Genomic DNA, 23,874 nt, shown 5'->3' with positions numbered 1-23,874 from the left:
ATATACATTGTACTCCTCAAGCCAGACAACTTTCTAATTCATAGTCATTAGCTCAGACCAAGAGGAAGTCAGATATTTTGGTTTGAATATGGTGAGACTCTCTCTGAGCCTACGTCCGTGTATGGCAAGCCCTTTTAACATTTAAAAGCTAAGTTTGCCTATCCGGAAATTAACATTGTAGATATCAACAATGTCTTTCTGTCTAGTCGTAATTACATTTTGGATAGTTTGTATTATCATTTAAGATATCTGTAACATAATTGTGACTAGTCAAAATGACAGACTATGGCAAGCCGTTTTAACATTTAATCATGAAAGGGCCAAAGCCTTCGGCACCGCCACCCCGGTGCCTTTAGGTAACTAAAGGAGCCAGGGGTTGCGGTGCCACTGGCTTGGGCCCGCCATCGCTGCTCGCAGCTATATTTATTATTATTTTACTACCTTTTGGGCACTTTTGGGGCCCTTAACGTGCTCGAAAACTCTTGAAACTTTGCACACGGGTCAGAACCCGCGGCCATCAGAGCCGGGCTGAAGCTGGTACCCGGGCGTGGCAGGGCGGCTCGTCAGCGCCCCCTGGAACGGGGTCCGAACACTTGGTCCATAACTCAAACACGCTTGTATGTAATAATATGAAACTCGGTACACATGTTGATCTCATCGTTTCATCTATACCTCGCGCTCTTACTTTTTACCCCAGCCCAACAGGAAGTCGGCTATTGAGGTTTGTTTGTAAAACGATCGCAATGGAATGTCAAATACTCCTCCTAGAGCTTTGATCCAAATTCGACGAAACTCGGTCAGCATGAAGTCAAGACATTGAGGATGAAAGTTTGCGAGGGGATTTTTTATATCTCGAACGGTTTGTCCGTGGCGGGGAAACGAAATCATGGCGAGAAACGTGAAACAGGAAGTGTGTTATAACTTCAGCATACATTAACTGATCTTGATGAAACTTCAGCAGTGTGTTCGCTGTAAGAGGACGATCACATGGATGTGACTATTGTGAGTCAAAGTTATAGCGCCACCAACTGGCAGCAGGAAGTGTGTCACTTTCAAAATGCTTAGATATCACCCTTTTATTTTTACCCGATTTGCTTCAAACTTCATATGTATAATGGAAACATACGGCAGATGAAGACCTGTGAATGGATTCTTGATATCTTTGAAACTGTTGCCGTGGCGACGCATCAAACTTTACCCTTCTTTTAGGATGCTTTTAGGATGCTTTTGAGACCCTTAGCATGCTTCAAATTGCATGAAACTCGACAGACACATCACATTTATTAGCCAGTAGACATGTGCAAAGTTGCAGAAACGGGCGTGGTGAGGGCTCAGTAGCGCCACCTTTTGACAAAAGTGGGGTGGTTAGTTTTAACTAGAGTTACAAAAATTGGTATGTATATTGTACTCCTCGAGCCGGACAACTTTCTAATTGACACTTATTAGCTAGGACCCACGGAAAGTCAGATATTTTTGTTTGAATATGGCCACTCTGAGCCTACATGTGTCTTTGGCTGGCTGGCTGGCTGGCTGTCTGTGTGTGTGTGCAGGGGGAGGGGGCTTAACCATTTCACTGCTGTGTGTATGACCTGCATAAAGAAAATACATTTCTCAAGCCTGGTATTTTTTAAATAAGTTTTTATTTTTATTTTTTATAAGTAAAGGCATATAACTAGTTTAATTGTAGTGAATTGACAATAGTTTTATATAATTAGTTTATTAATCAGATTAACTTGGTCAATAAACTTGGTCTGAAAATTTGGTCCATAAATCAAACACACTTGCATGTAATAATATGAAACTTGGTACACATATAGATCTCATCGTTTCATATATAGCCTACTTCACACTCTTACTTTTTACCCCAGCCCAACAGGAAGTTGGCTATTTAGGGTTGTGTTTAAAACACATGCAATGGAATTTAAATTATTGCTCCTAGAGCACTGAACCAAATTCGACGAAACTCGATCAGCGTGAAGTCAAGACATTAAGGATGAAAAAGTGCCACGGGATTTTTGATATCTCGAACGGTTTGGCCGTGGCGAGGAAACGAAATTATGGCGAGAAACATGAAACAGGATGTCTGTTATAACTTCAGCATACATTAACTGATCTTGATGAAACTTCAGCAGTGTTTTCGCTGTAAGAGACCGATCACATGGATGTGACTATTGTGAGTCAAAGTTATAGCGCCACCAACTGGCAGCAGGAAGTGTGTCACTTTCAAAATGCTTTGAAATCACTCTCTTATTTTTAACCGATTTGCTTCAAACTTCATCTGTATAATGTAAATACACGGCAGATGTAGACCTGTGAATGAATTTTTGATATCTTTGATACTGTTGCCGTGGCAACGAAACAAACTTTAACATTCTTTTTTGATGCTTTTGGGACTCTTAGCATGCTTGAAATTGCTTGAAACTCAACAGATACATCACATTTATTAGCCAGTAGACATGTGCAACTATGGCAAAAGATTAAAGTAATGTCAAAAAAGTAAACACTAAAAGCCTCATATCTTCTAAAAATGTAATTATACATCATTTGTTTCTAAATTAAATTATACAAATATTATAACGTCCCCAATTTTTCCTTTTTTTCATTTAAGAATTATGTTTACGTTCAAAAACAGCCAGAATTGTTGTAAAATTCAGAAAAAAATAATAATCTGAGTCATACGTAGTGCTATACTGCCCTCTTGTGTTCAATATCAGGTAGGCCTATTGTGTATATTCCCACCGGTTAATCAACGTGTGACTCTGCTGGGACTTGGGAGCTTTTAAATCGCTTACTTAAAACCGAAAGTCAAAATACGGATGTCCGCACAAGACATTAATGGTGTGGAGTAGAGCGAGCATTTTAAATAAATTCCTATTAAGTAGGATTGAACTAAACAGAAAGAATGTTCACTCTGGTCTGCTGGTTCCTCGCTGGTGGATCATATGATTACTTTGTCATAATCTATGACAAAAATGCTATTATAAACTATATTAATAATAGATAATACACATTGCTCTTATTTTTAAAAAATACATTCATGAAAAACAAGATAACAAAAATCATAAAAAGATAAAGCCATGGCTGCTATAAATGTTTGAAATGCATAGGACAGATGTTTAATGACGCAGCAACATATAATTGAAAGGCAATTAATAATCTGTCATTACGTCACTGCATTATGATATTACGGCTCTAATACGGTGCAGCACAAAGCACTTATGTGCATCCCGAGCGGAGAATGTTGTGCTTGAAGCCACATGAAGTTACAGCGCATTGAGTCCGTATTGAAAAGTTCAAAGCACAAAGGAAATACATATTTATGAACAGTGTATTATACATTATCTATCTATGCAATAGTTTATTGAGCCTTTTCTTTTAAAGGTTTTAAATTTCAGTTACTGTGTGCGTGAAGAACAATTATAGTGCTCTGACTCTAGTGTTGTGATCTAACCGACAGCGTCTGACACCCGGTAGAAAGTAACACGATTAAGTTACAGCAATAAAGTCCAGCAAGAAAAAGTTTCTTCATTCGAAAATATAGACCTTTAGACCTTTATCTTAAAGACCCAGTATAATAGGATTAACATTGAATCATCTTGAAGATCGTTTCATCATTGACTGTAACCGAATGCGACGTGCTGTTTGAATGCTGAATGGAGAATGACTGACAGGCGCAGAGAGGGAAAAGTTTACGTGTTCTTGAATTTAATGACTTAAATATTAATTTCTATATCACATAATAGCTTCAGAACACTTATAATACAGTACACAAAAACTTTATGGTACTTTAGAAAGTTTTTGTGCCTTTGTGCCTTACATAGAATAGTATATGCACAATATGAATCAGCCTCGTCAAAGATGGCAGTGTCAGAGCCGATACCGATCCTGAGTATCTAATCGGCGCACTTCTTTTCAACAGTCAAATTGAAATTGAAATTGCTTGAAACTCAACAGATACATCACATTTATTAGCCAGTAGACGTGCAAAGTTTCAGAAACGGGCATGGTGCAAGGACTAAATAGCGCCACCTTTTGACAAAAGTGGGGTTGTTAGTTTTATCTACAGTTACAAAAATCGGTATATACATTGTACTCCTCAAGCCGGACAACTTTCTATTACATAGTCATTAGCTCGGACCAAGAGGAAGTCAGATATTTTGGTTTGAATATGGTGAGCCTCTCTCTGAGCCTACGTCCCTGTATGGCAAGCCCTTTTAACATTTAAAAGCTAAGTTTGCCTATCCGGAATTAACATTGTAGATATCAACAACGTCTTTCTGTCTAGTCGTAATTACATTTTGGATAGTTTGTATTATCATTTAAGATATCTGTAACATAATTTTGACTAGTCGAAATGACAGAGTATGGCAAGCCGTTTTAACATTTAATCATGAAAGGGCCAAAGCCTTCGGCACCGCCACCCGGGTGCCTTTAGGTAACTAAAGGAACCGGGGTTGCGGTGCCACCGGCTTGGGCCCGCCATCGCTGCTCGCAGCTATATTTTTCTTTTATTTTTCTAACGACTATTCGGGCACTTTTGGGGCCCTTAACATGCTCGAAAACTCTTGAAACTTTGCACACGGGTCAGAACCCGCGGCCATCAGAGCCGGGCTGAAGCTGGTACCTGGGCGTGGCAGGGCGGCTCGTCAGCGCCCCCTGGAACGGGGTCCGAACACTTGGTCCATAACTCAAACACGCTTGTATGTAATAATATGACACTCGGTACACATGTTGCTCTCATCGTTTCATCTATACCTCGCGCTCTTACTTTTTACCCCAGCCCAACAGGAAGTCGGCTATTGAGGTTTGTTTGTAAAACGCTCGCAATGGAATGTTAAATACTCCTCCTAGAGCTTTGATCCAAGTTCGACGAAACTCAGTCAGCGTGAAGTCAAGACATTGAGGATGAAAGTTTGCGAGGGGATTTTTGATATCTCGAACGGTTTGTCCGTGGCGAGGAAACAAAACTATGGCGAGAAACGTGAAACAGGAAGTGTGTTATAACTTCAGCATACATTAACTGATCTTGATGAAACTTCAGCAGTGTGTTCGCTGTAAGAGGCCGATCACATGGATGTGACTATTGTGAGTCAAAGTTATAGCGCCACCAACTGGCAGCAGGAAGTGTGTCATTTTCAAAATGCTTTGAAATCACCCTTTTATTTTTACCCGATTTGCTTCAAACTTCATCTGTATAATGTAAATATACGGCAGATGAAGACCTGTAAATGCATTCTTGATATCTTTAAAACTGTTGCCATGGCAACGCATCAAACTTTACCATTCTTTTAGGATGCTTTTGAGACTCTTAGTATGCTTCAAATTGCATGAAACTCGACAGACACATCACATTTATTAGCCAGTAGACATGTGCAACGTTTCAGAAACGGGTGTGGTGAGGGCTCAGTAGCGCCACCTTTTGACAAAAGTGGGGTTGTTAGTTTTATCTACAGTTACAAAAATCAGTATGTATATTGTACTCCTCGAGCCGGACAACTTTCTAATTGACACTCATTAGCTAGGACCCACAGAAAGTCAGATATGTTTGTTTGAATGTAGAGAAAATCTCAGAATTTTGCCAGTGTCTCAGTGTCCCTCTGTGTGAGTGAGAGGAGGGGCGCCTGTCAGGTTAATTTTAACCCTTTATTTGCTGTGTGCGACTTCTCTGGCATTTTCGGGGGCCTTAACATCCTCGAAAACAATTGAAACTTTGCACACGGGTCAGAACCCATGGCCATCAGGGCCGGGCTGAAGCTGGTAACCGGGCTTGGCAGGGCGGCTCGACAGCGCCCCCTGGACTGGGATTCGAACATTTGTCCGTAAATCAAACACACTTGCATGAATTAATATGAAACTCGGTACAATTATAGATCACATCAGGCCAAACAACTTTCGTGCTCTAAGTTTTATGACAGTTCAAATGGAAGTTATTTATGAATTATGAATTATGGGTTGTTTGAATAATTGTCCTAGGAGAAATACATCAAATCACAATGCATGTGTTTACCAATCACAACCAAACTCGGTGTGCATGAAGTCAAGACATTGAGGATGCTCAATTCCGGACGGTTTTTTGATATCTCGAACGGTCTGGCCGTGGCGAGGAAATGAATTTTATGACTAAAAAAGGACACATAAAGTGTGGTATAACTTTGCTCAATTTACCTACAGTTACAAAACTTACCACGTATATTGTTCTCGTCAAGCCGATCAACTTTCCAATTTAAAGTCATTCGCTCTGAGCAACAGAAAGTCAGATATTGTAGTTTGAATGGATTTATTTCCCCTGCGATTCTCTCTCTCTCTCTCTCTCTCTCTCTCTCTCTCTCTCTCTCTCTCTGTGTGTGTGTGTGTGTGTGTGTGTGTGTGTGTGTGTGGGGAGGGGAGGGCTGTTGTCTGTGTTTATGTGTGTGTGTGTGGCTGGCTGTGATTTTTCCTACAAGTCCTTGTCTCTAAGTCCTTGTCTTTTTGCATAACAATTTTGCATAACAATATTTTTAAATGACAAAATAGGCATATAACCCCCATCTTTTAAATGTATAGATTGCTTTAAATAAAAGTAAGATTGTATTTGTAATTGAAGTTGAATGAATTTAAAATTCGTGTGCTATATTTCAATATATTTGTTTTCCTTAAGATTTTAAAACACTAACTTCATTCTTATCTGAATTACAAATATTTGTTTCTGTATAAAATAATACTCTGACTAAAAACACATTTGATGTTTTTTTTTTGGTATTTTTATTTACATGTATTTATGTGTGTGTGTGTGTGTGTGTGTGTGTGTGTGTATAAAGTGCAGGTTTTTTTTAGATAAAGTAGAATTTCTATAACTATGTGTTGAACTAATAAATCACTCTTGTGTGTGTTAAACACAATCTACTTAATACAGACAACTTCATTATAAAGATAAATAACAAATCCAAAAAATATATGATTATAATCTATGACAAAAAAAGCCATTACAAACTATATTATTGGAAAATACACATTGCTCTTTGTATTGTTGTAAAATATTCATGAAAAACAAGATAACAAAAATCAAAAAGATAAATTATTTTAGATATAGCCATGTTTTAAATGTATAGCAGAGATGTTAATTGAGGCAGCAACATACAAACTTTCTAGAACAACATGGACCTGGATAGCTGGTTTTTATGGAGGACAGTGAAGAGGAAGAGGGTGCAAATCAAACAGCTCATTCTCAGACTACACAGCAAACAGCTTAAGTTTTTAGTGCTTTGTTTGAGGGTTTTAGTGCTCTGTCCTATCTATTATCAACATATAATAGATGGAACAGAACAAGAAAGGCAATTAATAATCTGTCATTGCGTCACTGCATTATGATATGAAAGGCTCAGTACAGTGTGGCATAAAACGCTTATGCGCATCCCGAGTGGAGAATGATGCGCTTAAAGCCACATGGAGTTACAGCGCACAGCGCATCGAGTCCGCATTGATGCAAGCTCTACAATACACTTCTTTTTGATAGTCAAAGCGGGGGTTACGTTTTTACACGTCGTACAGAATAACCCTAAAGGCACCAAGGTGGCGGTGCCACTGGCTTTATATTAAATATAAATATAGCTGTGAGCAGCGATAAAGGGCCAAAGCCGGCGGTACCACCATCCCGGTGCCTTTGGGTAACTAAAGGCATCGGGGTTGCGGTGCCACCGGCTTGGGCCCGCAATCGCTGCTTGCAGCTATATTTATTTATTGTTATCAAAGCTGAAAACACTTAATATTTGTGGAAACCGTTTTCCTCAGGATTCTTGGATGAATGGAAAGTTCAAAAGAAAAGCATTTATTTGAAATAGATTTTTTTAATGTAACAATATAAAAGTCATTACTGCCACTGAATCAAACTTTTAATCACTGAACCAAAAGCTTTCTAAAAATAAAAAAAAACATGACTCCCAAGCTTTTGAACAATGTACATTTTAATCATAGTGTATATTTTAATCTATATTGGCCCTGGATTCACAGACAGGGCTTAGATTAAGCCTGAACTACGCCTAAATTATAACATTTAACTAGCTTTTATAAACATGCCTAAGAGGAAAAAAAGTGTTGCTGGTGTGCATCTTGAGACAAAACAAAGACATATTTTAAGATGTCAGTGCAAGTTGTTTTCAGTTGAAACAGCTCAAACATGCATTTTAGTCTGGGACTAGACTTAAGCCTTGTCTGTGAAACCAGGAGATAAATTACTAAATAATGGCTTAAATACAGGAGAGTTTAATTTAGGGGTTAAGGGTCAAATTAATATTAGTCACAAATCTGTAATATTATAATGAGCCTAAAATACCCTGTACAACCAGTAGCAGTATAGCATCATTAGCATCTGCAAGACACGCACAACAAGTATCAATACATATTGTACACAATGTATTCAAAAATGAACCTGCCTTGTTCTAAAACGGTGAATTTTGAATCCTGTCAGGTGTGCTTCAACAGTTTGCGATCTCTGAGGCGACGCTGATGGCCTGGAGCTCTATGGATGGGGAGAGCACAAGCGTGGGATCTAATCAGGGGAGCGTAGCCCACCTGAGCGAGGCCAACCAGGAAAGCATCACCAGCCGAGGTACTGACTACTGCAAGCTCAGAGAATAATCGTACCTCTTCCTACTGTGCTTTAGACTGGAAACGTAGGAATGAAATCAATTTAGTAACAAAACTTCCGTGTCACATTGTGAGCCCTGATGAGTGCTGGCAACTTGCTGTCATCAACTGCAATCAAACACTTTCTTTCAACAACTTTCCGTTTCAGCTCAAAGAATATGTAGAGGATATGGTTTGAAATCCCTGACTAATTCCTTAACGACTGAAAAATTAGACTTTTTCCTTTGTTTTCTTTTATTTAGGCCTATGCTAAAAGGTTTCTCTAAGAAGGAAACTTTATAGTGAAAGCCCCCTCGAGTGAGGGTGGGATTACTATGTTGGAAAGCAGTGCACATTGGGTTTTGAATAAATGAATAACTAAAGGTCAGAGACCCGTGACTCTCAGGAGAACAAGAACTAATCCACTGAACAGTTCAGTACAGCCTTACAGACTCACATGAGAGCTCAGGACAATGAAAGCCATCTGCATGTTACAGACAGATAATGTGATAATTATGTCATAAGGCAGAGGTGTATCAAAACTGTAACTGTTTCGCATTTTTGAACTATTTTGAACAAAAGTCTTTTGTAAATCCAGTAACATATCTTATAATAATAATAAAAATGCATTTCATGACACCCAAGGCCTGAGTAAAAAGGCTTGAGACAAGATTTAAAAGTATGGAGACTATCGGTGCGTTCTATTATATTTGACGATATTTTTCCTCGGATTTGACGTCACGTCCACACTTCAAGCGTTCTATTATGTTTTGCTTGTCCGAGTCGGAGAAAGCTGTTGTAATGGTAGCACTGGCCGAGTACCAGGCACTTACATTAAAATAAAAATATTATGACTACACCTTATCAAAACGCCATTTGAACTTGAAAATGTTTACTTTATTTAAAGTTTTTCATGTTAATCTTCCGTTAGCAACGCTAGCAACGTTAGTAATTGCACTCACAACAACCGATTCCCATACCTACAGGGGACGCAGTAATACGAGTCATTATAATCGTCATTTAAAATACCAAAGCGGTTCAAAAACAATGAAAACAATTCATTCTTACAAGTCACAGGGCGCAGCCATCTTGAACTCCGAAACGGAATTCTTACTCGGTGTCCTGACGGTTGTCCGACGTCCGAGAGGAGAAATCCGAGGAAAGGGGGCGTGTTTCCCAGACAGCAAACTGACATTGAATCAATGTGGAAACGACGTCTCTCATGACATTGAAACAACGTTGATTTTGCTCATCGAATTAACGTTGAACCAACGTCAGACGCGGCATTCTTCAAAGCTAAATGAAAATCGAAAATTGGTTTGCTTTCATAACGTTGAAACAACACGTTGATTTCAAGTTGATTTTCCGTTAGTTTTGAAAGAATGACGCGTCTGGCATTGGTTCAACGTTAAGTCGATGAGCAAAACAATGTCAGATCAACTATGTCATATTTCCACGTTGATTCAATGTCAGTTTGCTATCTGGGTTCTAGGCAACGTCTTTTGTCCGATTCGGATCTCCGAGACGGATGAATAATAGAATGCACCATATCACTATTGCGAATATCAAGGGTATAGCTATGTTGTAAGGCAATAGAAACTGAGAGTGAATATCTGAGAGACCAGATTTGGCATGCAGTCGTTCCAAATGACAGCCTTTAATTTGGAATTCACTTGTGCTTGTATTACTAACATAATCAATATGAATAAAATCACTGAGCATAATTATAATAGAAGAAATAGAAGGTATGAAAGTCAAAAACTCTGAGCTCAGGTAAAAAAAAAAAAAGTGCCGCTGGTTTTTTGAAGAGAGTAATTGGTAGTGAGAATAGTAGGGATTGACACTTTGATTTTTGAGGTAATGGATTCAAGTGAAGAATATGTTGGCACAGTTAACTGAGATACTTTTCATGTGTCTTTATGGAGTATTGCTGGTTGGTAGATAATAGCCATGTCGTCAATAGACTATTATAATATCAAGCTACCATAGATGACTCTCCAGATTTGAAAAATCGATTTACATTAGCCTGAGGCAAGACACTTTCACCAGAAAAATAAATAACAAACATGACTATCAGCCTGCAGACATAGGATAGTTATCCTGACCGATTATTTTGTTCGTCTAATCAGGTATTATTTACTTGTAAGAATGTAGCCCCTACCAAACTCAGTAATCAGTATACTTTCACGTCTCGAGCTGCCGCGAGCTGCCCGCCCCGGCTCTACGGGGATGCTTGAGTGTTTTAAGCGCCCTCAAAAGAAAGCAAAGGATGCCGCGAGGGGTGAAGCTTCACAACACATTACCAACTGCAATGCACTTCACATTTGGTTTTACTTGCTGCTTCAGCCATGACAACATACAGAAGTATTTTGTAGTTCTTTTTGTGCTCGGGTTCCTACTCGCTCCCCGAAGTCACAGAGTGACTGTAAAAGCAATACAGACACTGTCATTCAACCTATTGTAAGTCGATGTTCTGTCACATTACACAGATGGGAAACAGTAGATCCAAGTGCAGTGGGTTTTATCTAAATCATACCCAGCAAACAATATAACGTTGTGACGACGTCACGTGCATTTTTAGTCACGCTTACGTTAGCATGACGTCACCACAATTGTCAAAGTGAAACACCAAAAGAGGTCGCAACGACAACGTGACGTCTTCAGTAGCCTACGTCACTTTGCATATAATCGCTTTATATATATATATATATATATTCATTCTGCAATGGTTTTATTGACAACCATTTACCTCTATAATTGTGGTTCTTGTTTAGAACTTGTTTGTTTCAAGTAGCTTTACTGTTCAAAACGTGACATTTTACTATAGTCATCCAGGCAAGGGTCAAAGTCCATATAATCAATTCAAAACACAAAACAACAATAAACAAAACAAGAAACAGACTAGAAAGACAGACCTGAGAAGTGTGGTGACAATATGTGACGACTCCGTGACGAGGACTAAAACAGACAGGGTATTTATACACAGAAACTAACCAAAGAGCTAACAAGGAACAGCTGGGTACAATGAACAGTGATTGGAACAGACAAGGATTGTGGGGAATGCAGTTCATGAAAGGATCACACCGTGGGGAAGAAGACCTCTGGTGGATACCCAGGGAAACACAAACCAGATATTGTGACATGTACCGTCTCAAGGGTTTTGGAAAAATATTATAAAGGTTGAAAAAACGACGTAGTGCTGCTTTAAGTAAGCCAGAAGAGATATTGTTTTTACCTTCATTATACACATGTATATATACAGTTTCTGGTCCCATTGACTACCATAGTATATGTTTTTTTCCCCCTACTATGGAAGTCAATGAGACCAGAAACTGGCTGGTTACTGATATTCTTCTAAATATCAGAAAATCGGATGAATGGATTCGAAAATGGTAAAACTCAACTGTTTAACTCTGGGGGAGTGGTAAAATGAGGCTATTTCTAAAAAAAAGTGCAGTATCCCTTTAAATCATGAAACTTGTACACAAAGTAAAATCAATCATTTTGTTTTATGTATGACTAAAGAATATATTCTTTTCTTTTGAAGAGGTTCATAATAACTTATCTATTTGTAAGACACTCATCAATAATATAGATGGCTGCTCTCTGGAATACTTGATTCTGATTGGTCAGTCGAGACATTCTGACCACTAAGGAGACTAATTTCCTTGCTGTAGCCTCATTTCTCTCACGTCACTCTGGGTTCTCTTTCTTCTAACATGATAAAAGAATTCCAACTCAGATCAATATTTCATCTCCATTTATGTATTTATAAATACCCGTGTAATAATCACCAGACGCCAACTTAGATCAGCACAGGCTGTGTGAAAAATGATTCAAATCTGAAAGAAAAATATACACCAATTTTAATTTGTCTTTTTATTCTCTTTCTTTCACAGACCATATAGTGCACCATTCATCTGCGGAGGTTTGGCCCCACAGCTACGTCTCCCAGGGTCTTTACTGCCTTTCTTCCTCTGATGCTTGGGAGCCAATTAGTAACGAACAGTCAGGTGTGGCCTCTCCTGCCACTGGTTCGTATGTCATGGCAGTCGGGACTGAGGGTGGATATGACCCAAACACAGCAGCTCACTTCCTGTCCCAACAGCAGCAGTATCAGAACCAGTTACACCAGTTCCAGCACCTGCAACAGATGCAACAATACCACCAGCAGCAGCAGCTCCTGCAGTATCAACAGCAGACACAGGTGAGTGAGAAACTACAGCTGGGGCAGTGCAGGTGAGTCATAAAACTACAAATCCCATGAGGCCCGTTTCACACTGCACACGCAAGCAGTAATGTGCTTATTTATTTCATCATCCACATTAACAGGTGCAGATGTCTTGGTAGGTGAAAATCATGACTCTCTTTGTGTCCGTAATTATTAATTTATGAAAAAATACGCTAAAAAATGCAAATTCATAAAAAATGCAAATTCTGTAATCAGAATGTTTTTAATTTCTGCATAAAACGTAATTTTGATTATTTTAACGAGGCATAATTTTTAGAGTGATACAACTTTCCTAATATCACAATAAAGAAAAAAAGAATCAACGTTCTTGTTGCTTGAAAAGAAAACACAATTTTTTAATATTATTTCTTAGAGAAAAATCCCAAAATTATACATTTTTTAACACTTTACAATAAGGTCTCTTTAGTTAACATTAGTTAATGTATTAACTAAAAATGAGCAATACATTTATTACGGTATTTATTCATCATTGTTAATGTTAATTAAATATTAAAAGATTTCTTTTTCTTAGTTTGTTCATGTTACAGATTTTTTTTTTTTTACAAAATGACCCTTTTATAATTTATGCCCATCAAATTCTCAATGTGGAAACCCATAAATTAATTTCATTTTTTTGGACAGAACCGTGGCTTTGTAGCCAAAACAATGTAAAATGTGAGCCTTCATCATTTACGGACTGCTTATGCGTGTGGCATGAAAGCAGGAATGAAATAAGTCTCATCTCCTGTATTAGTAACAGAGGAGACATTAAATGTATCCTCCATATGCCTCTGCAGAAATAGTTATTGGCACATTAACATAAGTCTCCCATAAGGCTGTGCTGCAACAGATCTTTTTATATTAACAGGTGAGGTACAAAATTACCATTCCAATTAGCTGATTTGCGTGTTCTGCAACAACATCTCTTGCTCTGCTGGCTACGGCATCATGTTTGTGTTGAAATTGTACAAGTCCCGGTGGTCAGTTCAACAACGGCTTTAGTATCAGCAGTAAGAGCAGTAAAAACTTAATCATGTTCCATCATCCAGCCATTAACCAGAAGCCATTGATCGTCACAGTAATTGAGGTCTCACTGGATCAAATGGGGGAATCTAATACTTCAAATCCCATCGGCCATTGCAAAGGGAGGGTGGGGGGAATGTTGTTGTTGTTTTTTCAACCACAAAAAAAAAAAAAAAAAACTCATTCCCTTTTCTCCTTTATAAACTTTTCAAGACAGACTTAGCAAAAGTCTTTGATTGTTAAATATTGATAATGCTGTTAGAAGATATTGGTCACTGTGATTTTATTTTAATGTTTAAATGTTTAACTATGGAAACATAAATCATTCCAAAAGTTCTCAACAGTGAATGCCCATTCCCATTAAATATTACAAATAAATTGGAAAAATTATTTGAAAATAGGATAAGAAAAATAAACATATTGACAAATATAGTTTACTAATTTTGTTTACTTTTATCTAAATCAAATTAAAATTATTCTCAAAAAATGCAATTGCTTTGAAAATAAATAGATTATTTTATTGGAAAACAGGACAAAGTTATAGAGTAAGAAAATGACAATTTAAAATTAATGACATTAACACACACACACACTCACATATAATTATAAAAACATACTTATATACACAGTACACACAATATATATATATATATATATATATATATATATATTACTTAAAATTGTCTTAAGATCAATAGTTTTATTAATAATTGCTGATTCAATTATGTCATTGCTGTTGTTTTTAGTTCTTTCAATCCTTATATTTATGATAAAATTAATTTTAAATATTATACTTTATATTTTTTCATTTTTACAATTTAAATTTTTTTTTGTAATCAAAGTTTGTCATTTTGGTTTCTCTTTGCTTTGGTTCTTGGCTTATAATTTATAGAGATTTATTTTTTTTTAAATTGAGAAAATTATTGGGAAAGCAAAGGAAGTTGAATGAGTGGGCTTTCACTGTTGTGCTCTGTTACTGCAATGGAAACTTGAGCTGTTATCCTCTCAATTTGCAGATGTTGGATCAAAGACTACACAGTGCCACTCAATCTTTACAAGCTACTCCCAACAGCACCATCCACAGCCTGCCCTCCCGTACTCACCCCCCGTTAGTGGATCTGTGGGGGACAGTGGGGACAGAGACCTATCAGGCAGACATGATGGGCTACATGAGCATGCCTGTAACAGTAGATGGAAATCTAGCAGTCCCCACGGAGGAGGTGACGACAGATCACTCACCTTTACTGGAAGCCCAGGAGGAAGAGATCAAAGTGAGTGGGAAAGAAGTGAAGTGGCCCTTAAATGACACTTATGCCACACTTAAACATATCTAAATGTCACTGCACTACAAGCAAAATAGCAAGTGACCTCTGCAAACAATTGATGTTTGATCTTTCCTCAAAATTAACTTCATTTTTCTAGTTATTTGGAATCATTTTTAGTGAAGTTACATAGCACAGGTGTAGTTCATCACATTAACTATGAACATGATCATGCACATGATACCAACAGACAATTATACAGCATCTGAGGGTATGTTTACACAACAAAGAAGATGGAAAAGTTTTTCCTTTGCCTTTTTCTGTGTACAGGCAACAACATTGTCAAAATAACCCCTGTTCACACGAATGGCGAAACGACTAAAAACGTTGTATTATTCATGCCAGGTCAGTAGTTGGAGATGTCAATTTGTAAAGAAACACTACTCATACAGTATATAGGCATTTTTAAAAGTTTCTATTTTCAGGCCCCCGAAACAGTATTGTCATTTTTGTCCCTTAAAGCTACACTGTGTAACTCTTTTAGTTTATTCTTAGCTAAAAACACTTAGTTCTTTCAAAACTATATGTGCTCATTAATGTATATTTACTTCGTTCAAGTAATAAAGTATTCTCGTGAGTGTATAATATGCCATTGAAAATACATACAGGTAAGGGGTTCTAATGTCGGTCGCCATGTTGCCCCTCCATCTTGAAAGTACATTAGCCAAAGAGGGACATACCCGTTAATTCAAGCTTCGCCTTTCGCGTTTACGTTTGAGTTAACACTCATGGACGAGGTCGAACTGGAAGCCATGTTAATCTTGGACTATATTGGCCACCGTACGAGTTAAAACGAAATCGGAATTGAGAGAAATTAATATTCACTGGATGGTCATATACCTTTTCACCGCTAGATGGGGGTAAAAATCACACAGTGTAGCTTTAAATCCGTGAAGTTATTGTTACCTAAAGCAAAAACGATACAAAATTGTTTCTGTTAATTAAAATAAAACAGAAATATTAGATGAAAAACGTCTAGGCTACTAATGTAACCCCCGTTCCCTGAAGGAGGGAACGGAGACGTTATGTCAGAACCGAACTGACAAATTGGGATCTCGCCTGAGACCCCATCACCTTCGAGTGTAAACTAAATGAGCCAATGGACATTGGCATGCGACATTTGCATTGCAAACCCCGCCCCACAAGTGGGTAGATAAGGAAGCAGGCTTGTTCTCGCACATTCAAGTTTTGCACTGAGGAGCTGAGATGGTGTGTCCCGGCCATTCAGCAGTGGTACAGCAATTATGGCGATGGAATGTAACGTCTCTGTTCCCTCCTTCCCTCTCAGTGAGTCACGTTCGACGTTACAACTGAACTGACGAATTGGGATCCTACCAAAGCGCCTACTATTGCTGCCCCTTCCAGTGCCCTGCGACAGCCACCTACCAGGGCGGAAGATGGGACAAGGCTGGACTAGGAGTTGGTTAATCACTGTTGTTCCTTCTGACCCATACAGTGAGACTATTGGATAACACTGGGAAAGCTTACCTATGGAAAAGGATGCGAGACCACATCCTGCCCGCAGGGACATTACAAACGGCATGTTCCCTCATAGAAAACAAGGACCACCCGCCTCGATGACTTTCGTGAAGACACGAGGCGACAGGGACAGCCTAAAGGGGAGGACTTTGTACTGATATGCTCATCCGTTGAATGCAAAGCGCAAGAACGATCTGAAATTCACATTACTCTCAGGCAGGATCCCAATTCGTCAGTTCAGTATTAACAACGTCGAACATGACTGACTGATAGGGAACTTAAACTGTTGCCTTGGTAACTAACTGAAATACAAACTAATTTTAAATACAAAAAAATACTAAAACTGAAAAAAATAAAGCTAAAAAGAAATGTTAAAACACTAAAACTAATTAATTGTATTAACTAAATCTAATACGAATGTAACATGCATATAACAAAATAACAAACTTAAACTAAAACTAAGAATAAAAAACTGGAAAAAAGTTAATTAAAAATATTAATATATACTTTAATAGTATTATGATAAAATTACGCTGATCCAAATATTGTCTTATTTTTTAACAGTATACTGAATCTATTGATTTATCATTTAAAACCTAAACATCTATTTCTGTCAGCAGCTAGAAAAGTATGAATCCAGACTACATTTTCTGTGTTGCAGTCAGGTATGAGCTGCTGTGTACAACTTTTCCAGCATTAAAGCTGAAGTGTGTAATTTCTGTGCCAATAGGAAACTGAAAAAAAATAATGACTTTTCAAACAGGTTTTTCAAACACTCCACCCATCTCCTTTTGGTCAGGCAAAAGCATAGTCCCCGCCCCAAACTTAGACTATTGGCCGAATCAATGTTTCAGGTTTGTTAGTCATATTCGCAAGTTCCATCATCACCAATATGCTCTCGGCCTGTACATTATATATCTTTCATTATTTTCCACCACCTTCACATGATGTCATTAATGACAGTCCTATAGTATCAGATGATCCTGTCCTTAGTTATTCTTTAGGGACAAACTGCTAAACATTCGGCAGTACAAACCACACCCACCGATTTGTGATTATTCAGACGTTTCGCGAGACAATATAGTTGGAGGGGCAGCGGTGCTGCTCAACCCTTCGCTGACTGAGTGCCTACCTCTTCAAGAGGACGAGGCGTTTATACTTGATGTGCTCACCGTTGTACTATTGTTTGAAGGGATGAGGCCAGCTCTGACTAATTGTCCTCTAAACCATCGGGAAGCTTCGATGAGAAGTAGTAAATGTACACATATGATGATGTTTGTTTTTATTACACTTCAACAATCGCACACTTCAAATGAACCAAAAAAATGTGTAAAACCCAGTAAACCATTAGATTATTACTTGTGACAACAAAATGGACATGACAACATAAGTATAAAACTAAGTTAAACAACAATCTCATAAATATTTTCCAATTTAACTAAACATGGACCTTTATTTTCAATAAAAGGGATTATTTCTGCTAGTGTAGGCTCATTTTGTAAATGTAAGCAATTCATTTAGACGTGTTTTTTGTGTTCACACCCAAGCGATTTTCGCTGACGATGAGCCGAGTGAACACGCAAATTCATTCCCTGACATTAGATGGCGCCAATTTGCTCTGCAATACCACTCCATATCAGTTTTCTTTTTTCAAGATATTTGTAGTCGCTGTCATGTTTGTCATATAGTTCTTTATGTTCCAGCACCAACGAGAACAGCAGCTCTACATTCATCTTGCCTTGCATCTTCCTCATCTTATTTCTTCCTGGCTGTGTAGACAGCGACGCTACTTGGCGTATATCTTCTTAGCCGTTGCATATGTGTGCTCGGCAAGACCGTTTTGTGTTTGAGCGCCCCCAAGTTAGTCACGAGGCGTTAAACGTTTGCGAATAACGCGCGCGAAATTCGTCCCGGTGTGAACAGGCCTTTAGAATCGCGTTGCTTAGCATCCATCGGGGAAACATCTACTCCCTCCCTAACAAAACATGATGCAGTCAACATCCTGCAACATCTCGACAGACCTGGGACTTATGTGAGGATCCTTTTTGTGGACTTCATCATGGCTTTCACAACACCATCATCGCAAAACTCCTCCAGACCAAACTAAGACTAAAACCAAGCTTTCTGGCAGCTAGGCAACAGCTAGTGAGACTGGGAAAATTAATGTCCTACACCTTTAAATCAGCACTGGTGGGTCCCCGGGATGTGTGCTCTCCCTACTGCTCATCTCCCTCTACACCAATAAATGCACTGCAAAAAGATCCTGAAATTTGCAGACGACCTTCCACTCATTTGCCTCACTCAGGACGGTGACGAGTCTGCTTACATACAGGAGGTTGAAGAGGTGACAGTCTGGTGCAGTCACGACAACCTGGAGCAGAACACCCTTGAAACAGTGGAGACGATTGATGACTTTAGGAGAAAGCCCCAAACACTCCCCCCACTGACCATCGTGAACAGCACTGTGACAACAGTGGACTCATTCAGGTTCCTGGGCGCCACCATCTCTAAGGACCTGAAGTGTAACAATCACATTGACTCAGTTGTGGAAAAACGCCCAGCAGAGGTTGGACTTCCTTTGTCAGCTGAGGAAGTTCAACCTGCTTCAGCAGTTCTTCTCTACAGTCATAGTGTCTGACCTCTGCACTTCTGTCTGCTTCCAAATCAGACCTCAGAATACTACAGAGGATAGTCCGGACCGCTGGGAGAATCATCAGTACACCCCTTCACACTCTCCAAGAACTGTGCTCATTCAAAGTGAGAAAAAGGCTGGCAAAGTCACTCTGGACCCCTCACACCAGGAACACTTACTGTTTAAACGGTTGCCACAGGAGCATCAGTACAGCCAAGCACAAGAAAAGTTTCTTTCCTCAGGCCATCTACCTCTTGAACAACTAAATGTCCCGACATGGGCAGTAAACATGTTGTCTGCCATTGAAAAGATTCTGCCAATATGTCCTCAGCACAGGTCCTTCTGCTCCTCCCATCCATTCACAATCACCTGAGTTCTAACCAGTTGCACCTGTCACCGCCTAATAGGGGATTATCACGCTGATACGTAGGACTTCCGGATTCAGTGATCTTTGTGCACTGCCACTTCCGTTGAATCACCGATCTCGCTGACGAACTGATGAAGGACTACACTAAGTTTATTTATTCATCCCTGGTAAATTAGTCTGATTCACTAAAGTGCCGGCAGCAAACAAACGTGCTACCTTGTTTTATTTTAAAGTTTTAATCCAGTTCTTCCTTATACTCAATTCAGTCGGGAATCCATGAAAACTTACGTAGGGTAGGCGCTGTTGGTTAGTTTTACAAATTGGAACAGAGCAGTGACATATGAAGAGTTCAGATGCAAAAGCCTCTAAGTGCCATTTGAAATTTTCTTCTAGAATGATGATTTTTATCAAGCTTGTATATTTAAGTTCAGTAATTTCACTTAAATGGCAATGATAATTACCTATTAATTGTTATTTAAGTGAAATTACTGAACTTAAATATACAAGTTTGACAAAAATCATCATTAAAGAAGAAAATTTCAAATGGCATTTAGAGGCTTTTGCATCTGAACTCTTCATATATAGCCTTCATCTCAGCTATTGTTGAATTGCGTCGGAAGCGGACATGCACAAAGTTGACAAATCCCACCCATGAAACCCGGAAGCGTGATAATCCCCTATTACCTCTTCTACATATACTCATCATCCACACTCACCTGTTGTCCGGTCTCATTTTATACTTATTTAGCATACCATACCTCTCATTCCCATTCCCTTGTGTTGTATATAACATACCTGTACTTACATATATGTCTGTTTTGTGTATATTTTATGTATTTATTTTTAATCACTTATTTTAGTTTGTATTATCTATCTTGTCGCTGTCATGATTCTGTCTGTGCACTCGAAGCTTCTGTCACCAAGACTAATTCCTTGTATGTGAAAGCATACTTGGTAATAAAGCTCATTCTGATTCTGATCGTTGAACAATGTAGTCCAAACGACCATGTTACTACGTTGTCGGGAACCAGTTGCTAGTCAATTTCTCCAATGATGCATCAAAATATGGTGGTTAAACAGCACGTTTTTCATTGGACAGGAAATGCACAAAAAAAAAAGATTTAGGCCGTGTGTCCACCAAAGCGTTTTTACGCTCTGCTGAAGACGCCGTGCTTTGGGCGCTTGAGAGCGTTTTGGGAGCGCAGCGTTTTTTCCGTTGAGACGTTTCGTTGCTACAGAATATCCATAGCAGTTTGAATGTTGTGACAGTTGGTCGGTGTGGTATTAGTCCCGCCCCTCCTCCACTGTGATTGGACGGCTGGGTAAAAAGTGACAGTGATGAGCACTGCGTTTTATCCAAAGTTGAAAATTTTTCAACTCCCAGCGACCAGTAAAAACACTGGGAGTTCGGCGCTTCAGCGTGAAAAAAATGCTCAGCGCCTCGGTACGCTCATGGCGTTTAAAAATTGCGGCGCTCCCATTGAAAACAATTGAAAACATACGCCAGGCACGTGAAAAAACGCTAGACGCTCTGCTGAAGACGCCGTGCTTTGGGCGCTTGAGAGCGTTATGGCAGCGCAGTGTTTTTTCCGTTGAGACGTTTCGTTGCTATGATACAGAATATCCGCAGCAGTTAAATGTTGTGACAGTTAGTCGGTGTGGTATTAGTCCCGCCTCTCCTCCACTGTGATTGGACGGCTGGGTAAAAAGTGACAGTGATGAGCGCTGCGTTTTATCCAAAGTTGAACATTTTTCAACTCCCAGCGACCAGTAAAGAACGCTGGGCGCTTGGCGCTTCAGCGTGAAAAAAACGCTCAGCGCCTCGGTACGCTCATGGCGTTTAAAAAGCGCAGTTCTCCCATTGAAAACAATTGAAAACATACGCCAGGCGCGTGGAAAAACGCTTTGGTGGACACACGGCCTTACACTTTCTATGGGAAACAACTTAAAAATGACTGAACTGAACTACTACAAGTAATAATAAATAACTTTTAACATAGGGCTTTTTATTTGAGTGTCCCATTTGAGTCCTCGCATTTGTTTTGCAATTTCGTTTAATGAAATGACACATACCCAGACTAATGTCCAGCCTCTTTTCCAGGAGGAAGATATAACGTTATGCATGGAACCAGAACCAGTGACATTAATTCCATCTCCAATGACGCAGAGAGAGGAAGTGACCTCAATGGGAGGAAGCAGTCCAGGTCAAACCCCTGGAGATTTTATCACAGAGCGAAAGGCGTCTGATGTCTCACCGTCTGTAATTGAAGAGCTTGAAGAAAAGGAGGAGGAGTCCGAATCCTTGCCTGTAGACGTCAGAGCAACCAACTAAGCGGCCGGCGAGAGACTTATGCTGGTTTTGACAGACATTTCAATCAGCATATTCAAACAATATCAACTCCTATTTCAGGAATCAAACACTATTGTGAAATTCAAGTGACTGCTCCAACCCAAAATGGAAAAGCAGAACTGACAGTTACTGCAACTGCGTACGTGAACATTTTGATTTTTTAAGCCTTATATTATGGATGTTTGAAAAAGGACGGTACAGAATGGAGTTGGGAATTCCTTGGGACTGGGAATGGAGAGAATGAGGAAAACTCACCAGGAATGGAGCGATAGAGACGGAGGTATGTAATTCAGGAAGATGAATATGAAGAACATTCGGTTAAATATGTGCATGCTTGAGTGACCGCTCTCGTTATTCGAAATAAAGACAATAAACTATAGTTAATAAACCATAATGATGATAATACAATTATTTTCTAAGAAAAAAAAAACCTAAATATATAATTGTAAAATAGACAGTAACATAAGCTTTTTCCATGCCCTCCAGAACTTCCGATCATACACAGACTGATTTGACCACACATTCTCTTTTCGACTTCAACTACATTTTGGCCTTTTTTAAAACGTTTTTGACGCTATTAGGTGGAACACGAGTTCAGTGTTTCAGCTGTGAAATGTGGAAATCGTTAAACTGAAACAAATATACAAAATTATGTCTGCTGTTTGTATTATATGCAACGTATCCAACTCCTCATAGACTCAAATACACAAAGAAACATGCATAGGGTTCAAAAGTTTGGGGTCTGTAAAGTTTTTTTTAATGTATTTGAAGGAACTTTTATAAAAAATACAATACAACAGAAATATTGTGGAAGATGATAATGATTTAAAATAACCTTTTTCTATTTTTCTATATTTTAAAATGATGCAATTTTTTTTCCTGTTATGGCAAAGCTGAATTTTCAGTATCATTACTCCAGTCTTCAGTGTCACATGACCCTTCAAAATTATTTTAATATGCTGATTTGCTGCTCAAGAAACATTATCAACTGTTGAAAAGAGGCAATATTTTTGTGGAAACGGTTATAGATTTTTATTTTCAGGATTCTTTGAAGAATATCAAGTTAAAAAAAGGCTTTTATTTTAAATAAATCTTCTAGAAATGTCCTTAGTGTCACATTTGATCAATTTATTTATTTTAAGTTGAACACACAATATAGTAGCTTATTCAAAAGAAATAACAAATGACACATAAACATAAATCTTGACCCCAAACTTTTGAATGGTAGTGTACAGATATATACACTATATTTGTGTACTACAAAGGCCAAAATGCTGTACCAACACCAACAGTGGAACCAAGAAAAAAATAAATAAAATTAACGCTGTTTTGCCTTTGTATGACAGCATACTATCCTATTGTTCTAAAGCTAAATATAAATTATTAAATCACATCCCAATCCCATTTTGATTCAAGTAGTACAAACTGTCATAAGTTGGTTATTTTGATGGTCCCTTTAACACATTCTATTGACTATAATTAACATTGCACCAACATGCTTGCTAGTCAGTAGGATGTATGTTGGGGGAGCATCACAATAAAGTGTTAGCCGATATTTTGCAGATGGTTTACTAATACACTAAGTTAGAAGACATATAGTTGTAACGTTATTTATAGTCAACAGAAGAAACCATCAAAATAAAGTGTTGCCTTATTTTTTTGCCCTCACGAGTGTAATGCAACAAGCTTTTTCATCCATGTACGTACACACGGATATATTTCATACTGGATTGTGACATAGCGTGCTTCCTTCACTGTGTGTCGTTTGGCATGATGATGTCTGTCATTGTACTCTGGAGTCCTATACAACACTTTATAGATATTTGCACTGGACCTCAGTACTCTGAGCTTACTCCCTGAGCTCTGTGT

At 38.6% G+C, this 23,874-nt stretch overlaps 1 protein-coding gene across 9 annotated transcripts in view; it reads left to right on the top strand.

Annotated features, from left to right (window-relative positions):
- The window catches only part of fam131bb (family with sequence similarity 131 member Bb), a 77,813-nt gene extending 54,702 nt beyond the window's left edge, over positions 1 to 23,111 (top strand). For all 9 annotated transcript variants that reach the window (XM_089117535.1, XM_039694417.2, XM_039694415.2 and 6 more), the window contains 4 exons: positions 8,444 to 8,584; positions 12,501 to 12,808; positions 14,872 to 15,126; positions 21,757 to 23,111. In XM_089117535.1, coding sequence (XP_088973661.1) covers positions 8,444 to 8,584; positions 12,501 to 12,808; positions 14,872 to 15,126; positions 21,757 to 21,987 — 935 coding nt within the window. In that variant the 3' untranslated portion in view covers positions 21,988 to 23,111. The remainder of the gene's footprint in view (positions 1 to 8,443; positions 8,585 to 12,500; positions 12,809 to 14,871; positions 15,127 to 21,756) is intronic.
- The last annotated feature ends 763 nt before the right edge of the window (positions 23,112 to 23,874 follow it).

Source organism: Pimephales promelas, chromosome 12, assembly GCF_988280905.1.
Source record: "Pimephales promelas chromosome 12, fPimPro1.hap1.1, whole genome shotgun sequence".
Taxonomy (NCBI): domain Eukaryota; kingdom Metazoa; phylum Chordata; class Actinopteri; order Cypriniformes; family Leuciscidae; genus Pimephales; species Pimephales promelas.
The sequence above is the reverse complement of the archived record's forward strand: the minus strand, read 5'-3'. Positions and strand labels throughout refer to the sequence as shown.